Here is a 21006-nt window from a genome sequence, read left to right as displayed (position 1 = left end):
AAACAAACAAACAAAAAACAGAAAAAGAAGCAATATAAGAGAAAACCTATTATTAAATTAAATCAATATGCTAAATATAAAGGAAGCAAGGCCAGCACTGGTTTCTGTGATTTTTTTTTTTAAACACGGCAAAAATGAGTCTCTCATTTCTGTGGGTACAAAAATTTCACTTCCTTCACTACTTTACTGAAAAAGCAGACCAAACGTTGCTGTTCTCTAATAGATGCTTTCTTCTTAGCAGCACTGCCAAGAAATACCCGACATCCTCTAAGTGGGTGGTGATTGACTAATGAATAATTTTAAACATCAGGCATGCATCAGTGCTTATCAAATCGAGTAAATTGTAATTTTTTGTGATGTAGTGTAATTCCCTCGGTGTTTTATCTAATAAATTAGGAATATGTTTATAGAATGAACAGACAGGCTCAATTGTAGTCGCACCTGCAGGAAAAAAAAAAAATCACAGCATGCGTTTTCAAATTTTGCATGAATAAAAAAAAAAGTCACCTGTTGCCTACTGGTGGTGGTCAGAGAGCCTGGTGGTACCAGTGTCCCTAACCCTCTGTAAGTGCGCCCCAGCGCAGCTGTGGCTACAATCTAGCTTGCCATCACTAGTGTGTGTATGTGAATGGGTGGATGACTGAATGTAGTGTAAAGTGTTTTGGGGTCCATAGGGACTAAGTAAAGCGCTATACAAATACAGGCCATTTACCATATACACCACTGACAGGGGAGGTTACACTCATGCTTTCTTCATCATCACTAACCCACTGTTAGTGGGTGGGAGATATCGGGGAGCAAGTGAACATTTTGTCCTCAAAGTTGATGTGTTAGACGGAAAAATGGGCACATGTAAGAATTTGAGTGAGTTTGACATGCGTCAGATTTTCTCCAACACTGCAGCTCTTGTGGAGTGTTCCTGGTCTGCAGTGGTCAGTATCTATCAAAGGGGCCCAAGGTGAACCAGCGACAGGGTCATTGGTGGCCAAAGCTCACTGATGCATGTGGGTAGTGAAGGTCATAAAGTTAGACCCGATCAGTGTGTACCAGCTATGATACTGCTCCCCTTAAGCCTTAAAAGCTTTAGAAGTACATTTTTACAACTGTGTCAGAAGCCTTTGATTTATTCACCAAATACATTATTTAATATTTATGTGGACTAAAACATTGATAAATAAATACACGTGGATGCTTATGGGAGGATATTAATGGGTCTATGATTTAAAGGTGTAGACACCACTCAGTCACTGCTGGGAAAAAATACAAATGTATTTTTAATAGTTTCATCAGCTGATTTAAATGCCTACAAAATGTCAATTCTTTAATAATTCTTGCATCAGTATCTCAGACATCCTTGTAGCTTCATCATTTAAAGCAATCGAGTTTCATCACTGTAGATTGTGACATTTTTAATTCTGAAAATAGGAAATTTGGTATTTGCAGGATCGTAACAGTTTTTTAAAAAAAATTAGATGTAAATTCTTGACCACAAAATAAGTTACAAGTTTTCTTTAGACTCGCTAATTATATTGAGCAAAATGTACAGGGTGGGCCATTTATATGGATACACTGTAATAAAATGGGAATGGTTGGTGATATTAAAGTCCTGTTTGTGGCACGTTAGTATATGTGAGGGGGCAAACTCCTTAAGATGGGTGGTGACCATGGTGGCCATTTAGAAGTCGGCCATCTTGGATACAACTTTTGTTTTTTCAATAAGAAGAGGGCCATGTGACACATCAAACTTATTGGTAATGTCACAAGAAAAACAATGGTGTGCTTGGTTTCAACGTAACTTTATTATTTCATGAGTTATTTACAAGTTTCTCTTTGTTCACAGCCATTGACATGTCGAAGAGGTTAACACGCGAGGAGCAGATCGAAATTGTGTTGATATCTGGTGAACGCAGTAACCGGGTCATTGTAGCAGATTTCAATGCAAGACAACCTACGAGACCACCCATCTCCCATGCTACAGTTAGCAAACTGCTTGCTAAGTTTCGTGAAACTGGTTCAGTGTTGGATTTGCCAAAATGTGGACGCAAGAAAACTGTCACTAATGAAGAAACATCAGTGGCTGTCCTAGCTTCATTCAGCAAGAGCCCACAGCGTAGCACTCGCCGCATGTCACTGGAGAGTGGCATTAGTCGAACATCCCTTCGGCGGATATTAGCTACTCACAAATGGCACCCTTACAAACTCCAGCTACTGCAGCATCTCAACGAGGATGACCCAGATCGGCGCACAGAATTTGCAGAATGGGCAAAACAAAAATTGGAACAGGACCCTCAGTTCACGCAGAAGATTTTGTTCAGTGATGAGGCAAACTTTTATGTCAATGGTGAAGTTAACAAACAAAACCACCGCTATTGGTCTGACACTAACCCACATTGGATGGATCCCTCCAAGACTGTTGGAACAACAAAAGTGATGGTGTGGTATATGGGGTACAACGATAGTGGGTCCATTCTTCATCCATGGAAACCTCAAGGCCACTGGATATTTGAAATTGCTACATGATGATGTGTTTCCCTCTTTATGCACTGAAGCTGGCACGTTCCCTGAGTTTTTCCAGCAAGATGGTGCACCACCACATTATGGGTGCCAGGTCCGAGCATTCCTAGATGAACAATTTCCTGGAAAATGGATTGGTCGTCATGGGCCAGTTGAATGGCCCCCAAGGTCTTCCGATCTGACCCCCTTAGACTTTTATCTTTGGGGTCATCTGAAGGCATTTGTCTATGGTGTGAAGATACGAGATGTGCAGCACCTGAAACTATGGATACTGGCTGCCTGTGCTTGCATTTCTCCTGCGGTGTTGCTATCAGTGTGTGAAGAGTGGGAGAAGAGGGTTGCATTGACAATCCAACACAATGGGCAGCACATCGAACACATTTTATAAGTGGTCAGAAACTTGTAAATAACTCATGAAAGAATAAAGTTACGTTGAAACCAAGCACACCATTGTTTTTCTTGTGACATTACCAATAAGTTTGATGTGTCACATGGCCCTCTTCCTATTGAAAAAAGTTGTATCCAAGATGGCCGACTTCTAAATGGCCACAATGGTCACCACCCATCTTGAGGAGTTTGCCCCCTCACATATACTAATGTGCCACAAACAGGACTTTAATATCACCAACCATTCCCATTTTATTACAGTGTATCCATATAAATGGCCCACCCTGTATTTTCCCCCTTCTAAAAATATCATTTGCAGCATCTAAAATTGTAGTTAACATATCATTTTTGTGATATTTCTCCTTAAAATGTGTCACTCTACATGCTAAACATTACAGCAAAAAAACATGCCCTCCTTCTTTTACCAGACAACTTCTGCAGAACTTTTTCTTACCAGCGTCAGCAAATCACGAGTTGAATAAGAAATAAATTATTTATCACCCATCACCGTGAGGACACATCCAGCACAAGAATCTCACTATGGTTTACTGTCACCATAAGTTCCAAAACCTTGAAACTACAAACCGTCTTTTGTTCCGACGGGATGCCTGTTCACATTTAAAACAACGTAGAAGACGCTGAACTGAAATCACCTCCTCTGGTATTTACCGCTTCCAAAATAAGACGAGCTCAAGCTTCCATTTATCAAACGTGGAGACGAATATTTTGCCCAAAAACACATTTGTATGGCTCGTATGTGGCGCCGACAGAGACAAGAGGCTCCGTCCCTGCTGTTTGGAGATGAGCCAGAGAGAGTAGAGGATGGCATTACGGCGGTGTGAGAGAGGTCAAGCGTTGCAGAAGTAGAGCGAGAGAGAGAGACAGCAGCGGCCTGTGAGCTACAGGACCAGCCGTCGTCATCAATCGTGTGTGGATGTTGCCGGCTTTGTGCGCTGACCGTGATAAGAGGCTGTTACTGAGCCGGGACCTAATTGGATTATTCACATCATACAATTGGGAGGGAGCGAGACAGCTTGTGTGTGTCTATGTGTGTGTGTGTGTGTGTGTGTACGTGTGTGAGAGAGAATAAGAGTGGGAACCTCTCAGATGCAGGATAATGACTTTTATTAGGGCAGTACTATTACCACACTGGATATTATAATACTGAGCCTCAAGGGCGAGCGCATATGAAAGCACAGAGAGGAATCACAATGGTTTAATCAAAGCAGCTGATCGACATGATACGCATTTTATCAATTTTCCCCGTGTTTAGGCGGGCCGCGGTAGACAGCTTTATCAGTGTTCATTTCATTTGTCCACACTGATGGCAGTTGTGCGTTTGCGTTACCTTGGAACGGGGAGAGGTCTACGTCAGCCCAGTTGTAGCTGGTAGCGATGCGGCAGCTCTCCTTCAGCCAGTCCAGGTTGGGGTACCAGTCTGATGACATGACTGACACACACACACACACACACACACACAGACAAACATCTCTTTAAAGAAACATTTTTCCAAATGTTGCAAAAGACAATCTGGAAAAAACAAAGGATTTTCCCACTAAGCAACGAGGGTAAGAATCGAAATAATGTCCCATATTAACGTCATTTAACATGCATGTCTTTTTTAGCTTTTCTGAACTGACTTTGCAAGGTGGCAGTGTTTATTTGCTCTTGTTCTAAAACACTATTCTTACCCTGGAGCATCACATTGTAAAATAAAAAAGGAATCAAATTCAGAATTAAAACATCTAATCGATAAAATATGAATATTAACCAAATACGGTGTCTTTAAATTGCGTGTTTCAAAAGATTTCTCCCCGAAACAAATCACAGATATAAAACAGCATTGGTTATCTGCAGTGATACTGAAGAACACAACACTGTTAGATGATCCCAAACTGGTAAACTAATTCACTTTAAAAAGATCTGTCTGTTCTGCAAACAGCCACAAGGTGGCATGAGTTTACACACAAAAAGAAAGAAGAAAAATCCAGTCATAGCTTTGCTTGTGAGGCAAAAGAAAGAAGATTCTTTTCAGCGCCTTCACCACCACAACCCAAACAACAATACATTCTCAGGCCGTGGATCAAAGACAGAGAGGTTGCTTTCATTCATCCTCAGCTTGGTTGTGGGGAATACTAACCTAGATAAATAATGTCTAAATAGGCTTTTCTACTGGCCTGAGAGCTCTCTTGCAGACACACGAAGAGAAAAAACGCACACAAAGACTGGGAATATGAGTAGGAAAAGCCTCGTGAAGATTTGGAGAAGCCTGTTTGTATCAGCTCAGCCTCATAAAAATCAAACACTCTGGGACCTTAAAGAGGAAAGAATACAATACAAATCCAATGCCCGCGTACACAGACGTACCATTCTGATGTGTTAGGTGAACTGCAGTTACACCAATGTGGCCTTGGAAATTGCAATGTTGAATCAGTGTTTTGGTGCATCTATATATGTGAAGCTATACATTGAGCTTTGTATGGTCTTTTCAGGAGAATTAGAAAAGAAGAGAAACTGGAGAAATAGCATTGGGGCTTTCAAAGTGAAAGTCTCGGTAATAGGAGGTCTTCTCTTCTACAGCGGCATCGGAATGAAAAGAACACCGGACAGTATTTTCATAATTTTGTCATTTCATCCCTGAAGGTGGTCTCCCCCACTGCTAATCACAGTCACGCCAGATAAAAAGAAACATATTTTGATTTTATTTTTCTTTTACTGTTGCACATGTTTTACATTTTAAACCCATTTTCAAATGATAAGCAAACAACTTTGTTATTTCTTTAACTGCCTGTTTCCCCATGTCTAAAAGCATCAAGCCATCCATTTCTTTCTTAACTGTTTATCTAATTTTGGGTTGAAGGGGCGCCGGAGCTAATCCCCAGCTGTTAAGACACAGAGTACACCCTGCACACAGAGGCATACAACCGTACCTACAGCCACTTTAAAATCACCAGCTAACCTGACAGGCATATCTCTGGATGTAGGTGAAAGCCGAGGGCACGAGGGCAGCAGGGGGGAACTTTCTTGCTGCGAGGACGCTGAGATTCCTGGTTTTCTGTTTCTTGGAAAACATAACGTGAACAGTAATAGTGAGGAAGGTTTGCTTTTGGTGTAACATAACCAGTTGTTCGCCAGGCCAGAAGAATTTCGCTTATACTCAATGCCAGCATAGCTCACTTGGTTGAGCAGGACCTCATGCCGAAAGGCCGCTGCAGAAGCTGAGTCTGAATGCACCCGAGACCATGTGCTTCAGGTCATTCCCCCTGCTTTCCTGCCCTTTCAATAAAGGCTAAAATGCCAGAAATAGATCTTAAAAAGAATTATGGTTATCCATATCCTAAATGAGGGGGCTGTCAAGGTAAAACACCAGTGGTCAGGTCTATATTGTGTATATTAGTTCCTGCTCCTGTGCAGTGTCTGCACAAACGTCCCCAGATGTTGATGGAAACTGGGATATAAAGCATCTTTTGTCTGTGGTTTCTGAGCAAATTTGTTCCGAATTGACTGAATTCTGTGGTTTTGAAACAAATTATGGTAATTAAGGATAAGAGTTTTTTAAAGTACATGAATTGCCTTTCACCTCAATGAGTATCTGTGCCTTTGTAACCTCTCTCCCAGAGTAATTAACTAAAAATCAAAGGGACTCTCGTGTTGCTTTGTTAGTGAACATTCATGTTATCGTTAAAAGAAAGCTTTCACATTCAAATTTAAAGATCTGGTATGTTCAGTACAATCTGATGTATTGATGTTATTATTATTACTCTGATTGGCAAAGTATTATTCAATCCCTGTTAGAAAGTTGCTAAAGTCTGCCTATGTTTTTCCTGATGTTGTTCACCAGTAGGCGACACCAAAGATCCTACACATGCTGTAATGCCCTTTGTCTGTAAACCTGTTCTCACCTGTTGTGGGGCAGGCCTGCACAGCGTGACTCTGCTGGTGGGAGAGAGACGAGTGCTGCTGGGAGTGACCAGAGTGCTGTTGGTGCTGACCGTGGGTGGAGTGAGGGGAGACGTGAGAGTGGTGAGGGAGGTGCGATGTCTGGCCATGGTTGTGTTGGTGGTGGTGGCCGCTGCCGCTTCCCCCACCAGGAGAGTGCTGGTAGGAGCAGGCGGTGCGGGCCTGTTGACCCGAGTCACCGGGCATACTCATCAAACCTGCTTGGGAAAAAAACACAAAGACACATGAAACTTTAAAAAACGGGGCAAAAATGATGGAGAAGACACCTTTTTTCCACTATAACAACTCAATCAAATAAAGCCGAAGATTCTCCTTCAACAACACGTTCAGATTTGTTCTCTTGAACTCATTTTAAAGTGGATGTGGATTAGTTTCAGCTTGCCATTTCTAAATTATTGTCAGTCAATTGTTTAAACCACCTACAAGCCTTGGTATGTCACCCACAGCTAGCCTCCTATTCAATCACACAAGCACAACCACTGCTATGGATTCTCAGTAACAGGAATATGTTTTATACATCGCAATACCACCAAAGGAATTATACGGGTTTGTCGAATCCAAGTCCATTTTACACTGCAGGAATCGCAGCTTGGATCAGAAAACGGATCAGTTTATGTGGAGGCTATTTGTCAGCAAGAATAATGTATCAATAAATTTGATTTCACTTTGATCTGACAGCAGACTTCCACATCTTTGCCATCAGGCTGTGGGACGGCATCAGAGGTGAATGCACTGGCACCCCTGTAGCTTGCAGCTGTAACTTTAGACATAAATGTCAGCACTGGGTGGTAAAATAAATAGATTCACTTATGAATTCACAAGATTAACGATTTTCTGCCAGCTGCTCTCTTGCCTTATTTGCAGCACCAGTGCGGGCTTCTGCCATTATATTTTGATATATTCTTTATAGATCTCTATCAGCCATTCATCTGATAATGCTTCTGATTTAAGTAGGCTTCAAACAAGCCCTTTTATGAGGGCACACAGAGCGTGAAACAGAAAGCCTGGGTTAACAAGGATTATCACTATTGGTGATACCCATCATCTCTGATTCGGGGTGTAGGTTTTGGCGAGCCAGCCTGGCTACATCACCCGGTGTCTCTCCTGTCTGATTTGTCATAAGAATCTCTGACTTATCCCTCACACACACAAACACACACACTCTCCCTCACCTCTACCTACGAATTCCTTTTCATCATCGACACTGAAGAAGCTTTATGTCGGTTGCTGCCTCATTAAATTTTCAAATGATGCAGCGTTTCTGGACCTCGGCTGTCCGCTTCCCGGTTTTGTGACTACTTAAATGTAAAAGGCTCTTCCAAGGACGTACAACGTCCAACTATAAAGTAAGGCGGACTGTTCGAAGGTTACCTTCCTTTGGTACATTTGTTCGAGTCGTGTTTACCTTTTCCTTTATTTGCTATCACTCCAAGATCTCTTCAGAACTTTTTGTGACCGATAAAAAGCGAATCGATGAGTGCACCACTGAGTGCAGAGTATTTTTCATTCAGTCTCTTTATTCCCCTCTGCTGTGCGTATATTCAATGCTTTCGTTGCCTTAACTGTATTTACCACGGCTGTGTTCCTCTTTCCTAATTTACCGTACGGGTGCATTTAAAGGGAATAATAACAGGGTTCTCTTTAAGATTTTAAGATGGCTAAAAGGGAAAGGGCAGCATAATTTTGAAAGCCAGATTGTAAAATGAGACTTCACAAGTTGACCCAGCTGTTGATTCAATCGTTCGCTCTTTAGAAAAGGTTCATATTTGCTTCACTGTGACCTGTAATTCAGGATGGTGGCACTGCCTGAGCCCGTAGCAATGCGGTGTGTGGTCCTGGACTCGCTGTAGATACGATGAGCTCCTCTGTCTGGATGACTCAAATTCTCAAATGCAATGACTACTGACACCGTTTCCTGCTAAGCCTCACACTTAAAGGTCCCTTTCAAGCATCCGCTAAATCCATTTTCTTCCTCATTTTCCTTTTAGATCTCAGCGCAGTGCCGTTTTCTTCCCCACCATCTATATTCTCATTGTCTTATCTGTACTCTGTGTACAACCCTGACCACAAATTGAAGGGGACCTTGTCAGAGGGTGAATCCAGGCGGCAGTTGCGGGGGTCAACAGAGCGTATCAATCTCCTTGGTTACGGAAGATTTGTTGATGTGTATCAGGAGTAAAAAGTGAGAGAGAGAAAGCGCGAGAGGGAGAAGAGAGAAGGTGAGAGGAGGTTGGTGCGATGGTGGGGTGTCCAAGAGGGAGGAGGCCTAGTGACCTGAAAGCGTCAGGAAGCAATTAGCGAGATGCTTCGCAAACTTTAGAACCAATCTAATTAGCTGCTATCAAAGCTGCAGAACCCTTTGCTCTGCTCGACTACAGATGTGTTTGAGAGTTTTTTCCCCCCCTTCTGTTGAATTCTTACTCTTAATTGCCTTTACTCATTTGACTGAGCGAGCCGTAAAACGCAGATATGCGGAACAACAGATTGTTTGTTTATTAAAACACAACAGAGTAGGAGTGTGTGGTGGAGGTTAATGCTGGAATGCCGGCTATGAAACCAGTGTTAAACTGTTTGAATTTATAAAGGTGGTGGTGGCCGGGGGAGGGGGGGGGGGCTTATTCTTGTCAGTTAATTATGTGCACAAAGCTTCACACAGAAGTTTACTTTATTTCCACGTGAACACACGTGTTATTATAGGTGTCGAACAGGTACGCATCAGCAGGCACACTAATCCGCACACAAAACCACCCACCTTGCTGCGAGAAGGACTGCTCGAAGACGCACTTGTAAAGGCTGCGGAACGAAGAGCTGAGGTCCTCGAAGTCTGAGAAGCAGAGCTGCTTGTCCCGTGACTCGGGGACGGGTAAACCGTACTGGGGCTGCGGGGGAGGAGGAGGCGGCGGCGGCGGCGGAGGTTGGGCGGGCTGCTGGAGGCTCAAGGACTGGGACGAAGGTTCCGAGTGGCTGCTCACCTTCGAGGCGAATAGGAAGAAGAGACAGAGCGACTGTTAAAAGGCACGGGGAAGATCAGAGAACGTCGTAGTTTCAGAAAAACACCTGACAAAGGCTCAATTCACACTGCGATTGAAAAGATTTCGTTCGTCAATGTGATGAGGCATTGCAGGTTCAAGTGCATATGTTTTATGTGCTTGACTGGTTCATCAAAAATAGTAATAACTTTTTGGCTCATTCATAACCAACTCTTGGCTCTAATGTTTATAAAATACGCAAAAAAACACCACCTAATGGCACCTAGTTCTTTTATTGACTGCTGATGTCATACACAGAGCATGTATGGAAGGATTAGAGAGCATATTAAATGGTAAATGGTAAATGGACTGGTTCTTATATAGCGCTTTTCTACTCTTCTGAGCACTCAAAGCGCTTTATACAACTTGTGCATTCACCCATTCACACCCATTCGCACAAGCACATTTTTCCTAGGTGCTTTCTAACTGACATTCACACACATTCATACTCCGATGGACGCATCGGAGAGCAATTTGGGGTTAGTATCTTGCCCAAGGATATTTGGCATGCAGACTAGGGGAAGCCAGGAATCGAACCACCAACCTTCCGATCAGTAGATGACCTGCTCTACCACCTGAGCTACAGCCAACCCTGGCTTATTAGTGACTTCAAGAATTTGTGTGCCTCCCCGACTTAAACCAAGGCTCAGTTAAAATGTTTTAATTGTCAAGGAACTGCCATTCAGTTGACAAATCTCACCGCATACGAAACTGCTTAAAATTATTGGATTACTCCTAAGTGGATTGTATTTCATCACCATCTTCCTCCATCACCTGCAGCAGCGGTGCGCGGCTACAAAACAACAGCGATTTGTATCCAGAGAGAAGATTCACAATTCAGATTCAGATTCAGATCACTTGGTGTTCGCTCGCTCTGTGGTATAGTATCACTTCCTGTTCCTGCTCAAACACAGTGGTGTTTCTGAGTAGCTTATTTGCTTAGCAGTTTAATTAACAACTTCTAAATACATTCTTTTTTTCACAGTATAATCTTCACGTGCTTCATCCGAAGCACACTTTCTGTGTACTCACTACCTAATTTATAGCCAAAGTATTCACTCACTGTCTCTGTACTGTTTCGCTAGCTTAGCTCGTAGCCGACCCGTTAGCACCATGGCTACTTCACCTGTCCCTTCTGCACTTTCTTGCTCATTGTGTCAGATGTTTAGTTACTCCTCGGCCTCCTTTAGCGGTAATGATATCTGTAACAAATGTAGCATATTTGCAGCTCTGGAGGCCAGGATTACTGATCTGGAGACTCGGCTTCGCACCTTGCACTCACCCTTAGCTAGCCAGGCCCCTGTAGCTGGTGCAGCCGAAGATAGCGTAGGCCCCGCTAGCTGTTCCCCGGCAGACCCCAAGCAGCTGGGGAAAGGCTGGGTAACGGTGAGGAGGAAGCGTAGTCCTAAACAGAAGCCCCAGGTACACCACCAACCCGTTCATGTGTCTAACCGTTTTTCCCCACTCGGTGACACACCCGCTGGGGGTCAAACTCTGGTAATTGGTGATTCTGTTCTCAGACATGTGAAGCTAGAGACACCGGCAACCATAGTCAATTGTCTTCCAGGGGCCAGAGCAGGCGACATTGAAGGAAATTTAAAACTGCTGGCTAAGGGTAAACGTAAATTCAATAAAATCATAATTCACGTCGGCAGTAATGACACCCGGTTACGCCAATCGGAGGTCACTAAAATCAATATTGAATCGGTGTGCAACTTTGCCAAAACAATGTCGGACTCTGTAGTTTTCTCTGGTCCCCTCCCCAATCAGACCAGGAGTGACATGTTTAGCCGCATGTTCTCCTTAAATTGCTGGCTGTCTGAGTGGTGTCCCAGAAACGATGTGGGCTTCATAGATAATTGGCAAACCTTCTGGAGGAAACCTGGTCTTGTTAGGAGAGATGGCATCCATCCCACTTTGGATGGAGCAGCTCTCATTTCTAGAAATATGGACAAATTTATTAAACCCCTCAAAACATGACTATCCAGAGTTGGGACCAGGAAGCAGAGTTGCAGTCTTACACGCCTCTCTGCAGCTTCTCTCCTCCTGCTACCCCCCCAAAAACCCATCTCCATAGAGACTGTGTCTGCTTCCAAAAAGACAAAAAACAAACTAAAAACCAGCAACAAACAACTTAAACATTTACAAAGAAAGAACAATACAGTATCCACATCTGAACCAAAGAGTAAAACAGTGAAATGTGGATTATTAAATATTAGGTCTCTCTCTTCCAAGTCTCTGTTAGTACATGACTTAATAAATGATCAACAAATTGATTTACTCTGCCTTACAGAAACCTGGTTGCAGCAGGATGATTATGTTAGCTTAAATGAATCAACACCCCCGAGTCATTCTAACTACCAGAAATCTCGAAGCACAGGTCGAGGGGGCGGTGTGGCAGCAATTTTTCACACCAGTCTATTAATTAATGAAAGACCAAGACAGACTTTTAATTCATTTGAAAGCCTGATGCTTAACATTGTCCACCCCAGCTGTGAAACTCAGAAACCAGTCTTACTTGTTATCATCTATCGTCCACCTGGGCCTTACACAGAGTTTCTGTCTGATTTCTCAGACTTTATATCTGATTTAGTTCTGAGCTCAGATAAAATAATTATTGTGGGTGATTTTAACATCCATGTAGATGCTAAAAATGACAGCCTCAACATGGCATTTAATCTGTTGTTAGACTCAATTGGTTTCTCTCAAAATGTAAAAGAACCCACCCACCACTTTAATCACACTCTAGATCTGGTTTTAACATATGGCATAGAAACTGAACATTTAACAGTGTTTCCTGAAAACCCTCTCCTGTCTGATCATTTCTTGATAAAATTTACATTTACAATAATTGATTACGCAGCAGTGGAGAGTGGACTTTATCAAAGTAGATGTCTTTCTGAAAGCGCTGTAACTAAGTTTAAGAATATAATCCAGCCACTGTTATCATCGTCAATGCCCTGTACCAACACAGAGCAGAGCAGCTATCTGAACGCTACCCCAACAGAGGTCGATTATCTTGTTAATAATTTCACCTCCTCACTACGTACGACTCTGGATACTGTAGCTCCAGTGAAAACTAAGGTCTCTAATCAGAAGTACCTGACCCCGTGGTATAATTCTCAAACACGTACCCTCAAGCAGACGACTCGTAATCTGGAGAGGAAATGGCGTGTCACAAATTTAGAGGATCATCATTTAGCCTGGAGAAATAGTTTGTTGCTTTATAAGAAAGCCCTCCGCAAAGCCAGAACAGCTTACTATTCGTCACTGATTGAAGAAAATAAGAACAACCCCAGGTTTCTCTTCAGCACTGTAGCCAGGCTGACAAAAAGCCAGAGCTCTTTTGAGCCAACCATCCCTTTAACGTTAACTAGTGATGACTTCATGAACTTCTTCACAAATAAAATTTTTATCATTAGAGAAAAAATTACCAATAATCATCCCACAGATGTAATATTATCTACAGCTACTTGTAGTTCCATTGATGTTAAGTTAGACTCTTTTTTTCCAATCGATCTTTCTGAGTTAACGTCAATAATTACTTCCTCCAAACCATCAACGTGTCTTTTAGACCCCATTCCTACAAAACTGCTCAAAGAAGTTCTGCCATTGATTAATTCTTCGATCTTATATATGATCAACCTATCTCTAATAATCGGCTATGTACCACAGGCCTTCAAGGTGGCTGCAGTTAAACCTTTACTCAAAAAGCCATCTCTAGACCCAGCAGTCTTAGCTAATTATAGGCCAATCTCCAACCTTCCTTTCATATCAAAAATCCTTGAAAGAGTAGTTGTCAAACAGCTAACAGATCATCTGCAGAGGAATGGTTTATTTGAAGAGTTTCAGTCAGGTTTCAGAGCTCATCACAGCACAGAAACAGCTTTAGTGAAGGTTACAAATGATCTTCTTATGGCCTCTGACAGTGGACTCATCTCTGTGCTTGTCCTTCTTGACCTTAGTGCAGCATTCGATACTGTTGACCATAATATTCTATTAGAGCGATTAGAACATGCTGTAGGTATTACAGGTATTGCACTGCAGTGGTTTGTATCATATCTATCTAATAGACTCCAATTTGTGCATGTAAATGGAGAGTCCTCTTCACACACTGAGGTTAATTATGGAGTTCCACAGGGTTCAGTGCTAGGACCAATTCTGTTTACATTATACATGCTTCCCCTAGGCAGCATCATTAGAAGACATAGCATACATTTTCACTGCTATGCTGATGACACCCAGCTCTATCTGTCCATGAAGCCAGATAACACACACCAATTAGTTAAACTGCAGGAGTGTCTTAAAGACATAAAGACTTGGATGGCCACTAACTTTCTGCTTCTCAACTCAGATAAAACTGAGGTCATTGTACTCGGCGCTGAAAAGCTTAGAAATTTGGTATCTAACCAGATTCTTACTCTGGATGGCATTACCTTGGCCTCCAGTAACACTGTGAGGAACCTTGGAGTCATTTTTGACCAGGATATGTCCTTCAACGCACATATTAAACAAATATGTAAGACTGCGTTCTTCCATTTGCGCAACATCTCTAAAATTAGAAATATCCTGTCTCAGAGTGACGCTGAAAAACTAGTTCATGCATTTATTACTTCCAGGCTGGACTACTGCAATTCATTATTATCAGGATGTCCAAAAAACTCACTGAAAAGCCTTCAGTTAATCCAAAATGCTGCAGCAAGAGTACTGACAGGGACTAGAAAGAGAGAGCATATTTCTCCTGTTTTGGCTTCCCTTCATTGGCTTCCTGTTAAATCCAGAATTGAATTCAAAATCCTGCTCCTCACATACAAGGTCTTAAATAATCAGGCCCCATCTTATCTTAATGACCTTGTAGTACCATATCACCCTATTAGAGCACTTCGCTCTCGCTCTGCAGGCCTACTTGTTGTTCCTAGAGTATTTAAAAGTAGAATGGGAGGGAGAGCCTTCAGTTTTCAGGCCCCTCTTCTGTGGAACCAGCTTCCAGTTTGGATTCGGGAGACAGACACTATCTCTACTTTTAAGATTAGGCTTAAAACTTTCCTTTTTGCTAAAGCATATAGTTAGGGCTGGACCAGGTGACCCTGAATCCTCCCTTAGTTATGCTGCAATAGATGTAGGCTGCCGGGGGATTCCCATGATGCATTGAGTTTTTCCTTTCCAGTCACCTTTCTCACTCACTATGTATTAACAGACCTCTCTGCATTGAATCGTATCTGTTATTAATCTCTGTCTCTCTTCCACAGCATGTCTTTATCCTGTCTTCCTTCTCTCACCCCAACCGGTCGCAGCAGATGGCCGCCCCTCCCTGAGCCTGGTTCTGCTGGAGGTTTCTTCCTGTTAAAAGGGAGTTTTTCCTTCCCACTGTCGCCAAAGTGCTTGCTCATAGGGGGTCATATGATTGTTGGGCTTTTCTCTGTATCTATGAAGCGCCTTGAGGCGACATTTGTTGTGATTTGGCGCTATATAAATAAAATTGAATTGAATTGAATTGAATTGAATTGAATTGAATTAGATATTTGCTCCTAATGTGACAAAATATAACTTGTGTCAGTCAATCTAAAGACAGGATGCAAAACAGAAGCACAAAAGGTGACTCAGGACTGCACGGATCAGGTAGATGACATATGTGTTAAACCTATATATGATCAAAATAAATGGAACATTTATTGATCATATAAACAAAATACAGAGGTTCCCCAAAAAAGTGGGAGGAAGTGCACATTTATTTAATCCCACCTCTTCTCCATAAGTTTTCAGCTAGTATTTATCCAGCTTTGTTACTAATATAAACTCAATAGCAACAACAGACATATTTCTAATAACACAATATAGACACTATGTAAAAAAACAAATTATCTCCAACTCCACACATCAAAGCCCTGTGCCTCCAGTTTTGGAAGGTTAATTCTAACATCTGTATAATCTGAAGTGAGATTAATGGGTTAACCTGGTGTGAGAGTGCCTTAAACCAGAGTTCTTCTTAAATGCCACGGGTCCAATAGAAGTCTGTGAGGAAACAGCTTTCTGACTTGACCTCTGTAAACACTTTCCTCTTGTGTTAATGGTCTCACTGACACGCTGTGGTTAGTACTATATAAATAATTAAGAGACCAAGATGGCGACAGCAAAAGACAATCAAGGCTTCAAAGACCTGGGTTACACCGCGGTAGCTATGACACTCTTTTACACTTTTTGAGCTTGAACTCAAAAAGTCGCTCCCATTTTACCTGGTTAGGTAACCATAGCAACCAGCGGGAAACGCATAACCTGGTTTGGAGCACGTTATCTTGTAGCTCCAGTTTAAAAACAGCTGTAAATAACACATTTTCACAGATTCTTTTCATCAAACACAGCAGAAAGGAGCTCTGCATTGGGGTTAGTTATTCAGAAATTCATCGTTTTCGTACATCCTCCTACTCTGCTGCCCTGTTGATTTTAAAAAGTTAGAATTACAGTTTGCAGAATAGAAACTGCTCGGTGTATTTGTGGGCCTGGATCAGGAAGAAAATTACATGAAGACAATTCATTTCACTTTGAACTGGTCAAAAAGGGATTTCCTGAATGGCTAAATGTATTGTAAAGTTTAGCTGTTGTGTTAGAAACAACAGCTTCTAACACAACAGTGAGATTACACTAAAGCTGAACCACACCTCGGTGTATTTACATATGCAGCACCGATTTCGTTCCTTACCTGCAGCACCAGCGTTGTCTTTTGCTGTTATATTTTTATTACTTATTCTTCATAGTTTTCTGAGACCAGTCTTAAGTGAGCATGCTCAGATCCTGTCGCCTGTTGATGAATACTATTGTGAGGCCATTATTTTGCTTTTTAACCCTTAAATCAGGCACATCTGGTCAGATTATATTAGCAACTTATTCACTTACCCTAACATTAGCAATCAGAGGAAATTGTCACACAAAGGTGGTTATCAGCTTCATAACTTAACTTGTGATTGATTAATCCAACTATGAGCACGTTCACATTAAAAGGGATGATGCTGGCAGCATCCGGCCAGTCACACAGATGGACGTCTCCACTGGCACTCGAGCCGCTGATCTCACAAAGAATGATAAAACTGTGAGGGTAACTGAAAGAAATGCTCCTGCTGTAGAGAAATCAGCAGTGTGAATGTGTGTAATAGAAAAATCAGTACAATAGTCAAAAGTATCAACACTCTAACACTGAAATCTGGGAGAATCTGATGAATTAGATGCATGTGAGATAGATTTAGTTGTTATTCTTCCAGCTGTAGCCTCAATTTTGTCTAAGGGTCTGAGAACAGCCTAAAGATTCAATATAAAAACAAAATTATAATGTAGGTTTAGACTCTAAGGTCCACATGTATGAACAGATGCCCTGTTTTGGGATCATATATTATAGGCTATAGAACAATAAAATCATTGTTTTAAAAAAAGTAATCAGGGAATGAAGTTGTGTCTAAGAATCAGTCTAATGCTCATCGGGGAAACAGCAAGAGTCTAGATAAAAAACGTTAGACCCTGCACGCACAAAAGTCCAAGGACTTTTCCACAAATGGTGATTCTTTTTCCCAGATAACTGATTGGTTGGTAAGCAGTGCTCTCATACCTGCTGATCGACAACCTGGATCGGGTCTGCAGGATAGGTTACCATGGCTACGATAACAAGTAAGTAGAGGTAAGAAGTGAACGGACTCTGTAATATTACAAACCCAGGGTTAACCTTGAAGCTACCTGGATAATCCCAAATCCAGCTTCCTAGCACAGGCCTCAAGTGGAGAGCACCTCTCCCTTTAAGTCAAAATGCATTAGAAACAAACCTCTTGGCTTCTTTGTCTCTACAGACTGAACCTAAGTGAACACACCTGAATTTCAATTGGCAGACAGAAAAGTAAAATTCAATAATAATACGATTTAATTTAAATGAATTAAATTAAAACTTCAGCCGAGCCCTGGACACTTTTTTTTTTATATAAATTACTGTCAGAAATCATTTAATAATTCAGCCATTCACAGTGATGATCATACCAAATTCAATTTCACACAATTAAAATGGAATCGCTGCTGCCTCTCATTTCTTTTCACATAAAAGCAAAAACAAAATACGAAGCTTCACATATCTGCCGCATATTGTGAATGCAGCCGGTCTTCATCCACCCTCATTTCATCCAAGCTGTCATCTTCCTCACCATCCACCCGGAGAACTCAAGCAATTTGCTGTGATCAGTGTGTCTCTGCCAATATAAGCCAACTTACGACGACACATCTCCCACACATCTACCTCCACCCCAATAATGCCAGCCTTTCCATAAACTCTCTCGGTGTCTGAGATCTCTGCCAGCAATGCCACCAGTAATCACCGTCAGTCAAGGGGATGCGGGGGGGAGGGGGCTATCACCTGCTTCAGGTAATGAGTCAGAACTAAACCCGATCCCACCGGACTAGACCGCAGATGAGGTCTGAAACGATGGAAGAGGAGGGCGAAAGGTGGAGGAGCCGATTTAGGGAGGAAGAAAACAAAAGATGGCCTCTAGAAATGAGAGGTTAACGAGATGAGATTGCACTGACCTTTGCTAATGCAGGTGGGAGGTGAGCAGGGAAAAGTGATTGATGGTAAAAAGGTGAGCAGCTGTTACAAGGGAGAGATAATGAAGAGTTGGGATTTTTCAGCCCTCCTGTAATTTTGTTTTTGAACAGAGACTGGCCTTTAAAACTGTATTACATTTGGTTTAGAGGGACACAGGCGTGAAAACGATCACAAATACATCAAACACAATGCAGGTCTGTCTAGTTCCCATATTTATATTTGACCGAAAGGAACTTTTGTGATCGCAGTGGGGGGAAAAACGCTGTTGTAGCTACACTACTACAAGGATTTGGAGAATAAAATGGACTGAATAGAAAGAAAGGCACACTTGCTCACAAAGGTTTATCCACTGGGGGCAAGAATATATACAGGTGAAAATATGAATGACAGTTGACACAGCAGGGAACCTCGTGGGCTGCAAAGCAAGAATGTGTAAGTGAACCGCCCCTTTTTGTGTACCGCACCTTATAAAGGTCACGAGGTCACCAAAAACATTTGAGCATCACTTCCTGTACATACTACATTAGTAGTAAAAGACAATCAGTCTTTTGCACAACCCGCTGTCATTGTTGCACTTTGCTATTGCACTGTTGTGTCTGCACTGTCTTGTGTCTGTATCGTTCTGTTCTGCCTAGTGTTGCACTGTTTGGGAGTTTTTTGGGGGGAGATTTTTGAAATTTTTGCACACTTGCACTTTATGCAGTCCTGTGTTGATTGTCCGTTATATGTTATATGTAGCACCGTGAAGGAACGTTGTCTCGCTTCACTGTGTACTGTACCACTGCACATAGTTGGAATGACAATAAAGCCACTTGACTTGATTTGAAAGGAAAACTAACGGGAGCTGCTTCAGTTATTCAGACATCAGGTCACTCCTAATCGGGTCCAAAATCACTCCATTAATATGTTGTTTTGAATCTCAAAAGCTCATCATGGGTCAGTTTATGTTCTGACATATTGGTTTCCTAATGTAGTCCCTCTTTAATAAACAAGCAGCTCATTATCATGTAAGTCGGACTATTTAAGACTACTCAGTTAAATAGGACCTTGTTTTAAGGCACAAGGAATAGTTCAAGTTCAGCTATGTGCAGAGTTCCTTCTCTACTTTGTATTATCCAAGTTTGTAGGAACATTAACAGCGGACAACATGGGACTGCATCACTGTGTCCTTTGTATACAGTGTGTGGGACCTGCTGAAATATTGGAGTTAGTGGGGTATGGTAGCTCAGTGTTAAGTGGCTTAATGAAAAAACAACAAAAAAAACCCCAAATGTGTCTGAAAACGGTCAGGGACAAAGACTGGAAATGAGTGAAAAAGCAGCCAATGTCCAAAAACAACTCTGAAAGGCTAGAGAGTTGTTGCTCAAGAGCACGTCAAAAAATTACAACAAAGCCTGTTTTGTTTTTTTAAATCAAAACATAAAGTGAAAAATCAAAACATAAAGAGAGGGGTGGCTCAAGACTCTTTGCTCAGTACTGCAGTTACATAACCACCAGGGGAAAAAAGAGCTAGAGCTAGAGTGTAGTCCTTCGCTCCTTTCTCACCTCCGCACAGCTGGCCAATCGCAGCGTTAAGTGGGTGTGAATGTAGGATTGTCGTGTTGGCGCTTTACAAAAATGTCTGAAGTCGAAAGAGGTTTGACGTGAAGAGCTTTCAGAGCACAAGTTCAGCAGTATTAAATAATCTTCAAAAGACACACACACAGCATCTGGCTCACACTCATCTAAAAACAGTAAAACCAACAAAGATAAACTTGCTTCTTGTTTTATTTTTGCATGACAGAAGCAAGCCGCTATCAAAGCATTTCCCACAGGTTTGAAATTTATTTTGTGGTGTTCGGCCCTGAGGGGCGCGAGCGGCTGCAAAGAGTATTGATAGTCTGCGGCAAAACAAAATTCAATTCACGAGCTAAATAATCAGTCCATATGAATGCAATGTTCAACAACAAGCAACTGAGTTTTCAATCAATCTGCACTCTGAATTGCATTTCCATACCTCTGGAAGGAAGGAATGATAAAAGTCTCTTTGGATTGGCTCAGCTTCACTTGTCTGAGCACAAATAAATTCTGCACATAAGAAGCGATGACTGAAGTTGCCCATTTAATTCTTTCTATGCATGTTAAAGTAGCACCACAATAGAGAGATAATCCATTTCCCCTTGATTTTTTTTAATAGGTGACCACAATTAGGCCTAATTGTTTGAAAAACCAAAGAAAGTGTCATTACTTTGCTTCTACGCACAGTGAATGTGCTCTGCTATAGATGAGCGAAAACATATTTGGCTGCAAAATCTGAGCATCAAACACAAAATGAGAGCGAGCAGTGTACTGTAGATCCAGCGTACATGTTGTTAGCTGGTTACCACCTCCTCAGTCTGCTAAGGGTGCAGCAGACACCTTCTGTACTGATCTGGTGTCTCGACCGGTGTCTGAATCATCCAGATTATTTCGAGTGAATCCAGGGGAAAAAAAACCCAAACGCAACACAGAACACGTAAAAATAGTTTTAATGCTGCTTGTTTAAAATTTGTCAGCTGTGAATGA

The 21006-nt window shown here is 41.9% G+C and overlaps 1 protein-coding gene across 3 annotated transcripts in view; it reads right to left on the bottom strand.

Moving 5' to 3' along the window:
• The window catches only part of LOC102787620 (forkhead box protein J3-like), a 75118-nt gene that overhangs the window by 4527 nt on the left and 49585 nt on the right, over positions 1-21006 (bottom strand). For all 3 annotated transcript variants that reach the window (XM_006785484.2, XM_006785483.2, XM_006785485.2), the window contains 3 exons: positions 9614-9833; positions 6804-7058; positions 4250-4351 (listed from right to left, as the gene is read on the bottom strand). In XM_006785484.2, coding sequence (XP_006785547.2) covers positions 4250-4351; positions 6804-7058; positions 9614-9833 — 577 coding nt within the window. The remainder of the gene's footprint in view (positions 1-4249; positions 4352-6803; positions 7059-9613; positions 9834-21006) is intronic.

The sequence above is a fragment of the Neolamprologus brichardi genome, chromosome 20 (assembly GCF_056152115.1).
Source record: "Neolamprologus brichardi isolate AB-2024 chromosome 20, ASM5615211v1, whole genome shotgun sequence".
NCBI lineage: Eukaryota > Metazoa > Chordata > Actinopteri > Cichliformes > Cichlidae > Neolamprologus > Neolamprologus brichardi.
The sequence above is the reverse complement of the archived record's forward strand: the minus strand, read 5'-3'. Positions and strand labels throughout refer to the sequence as shown.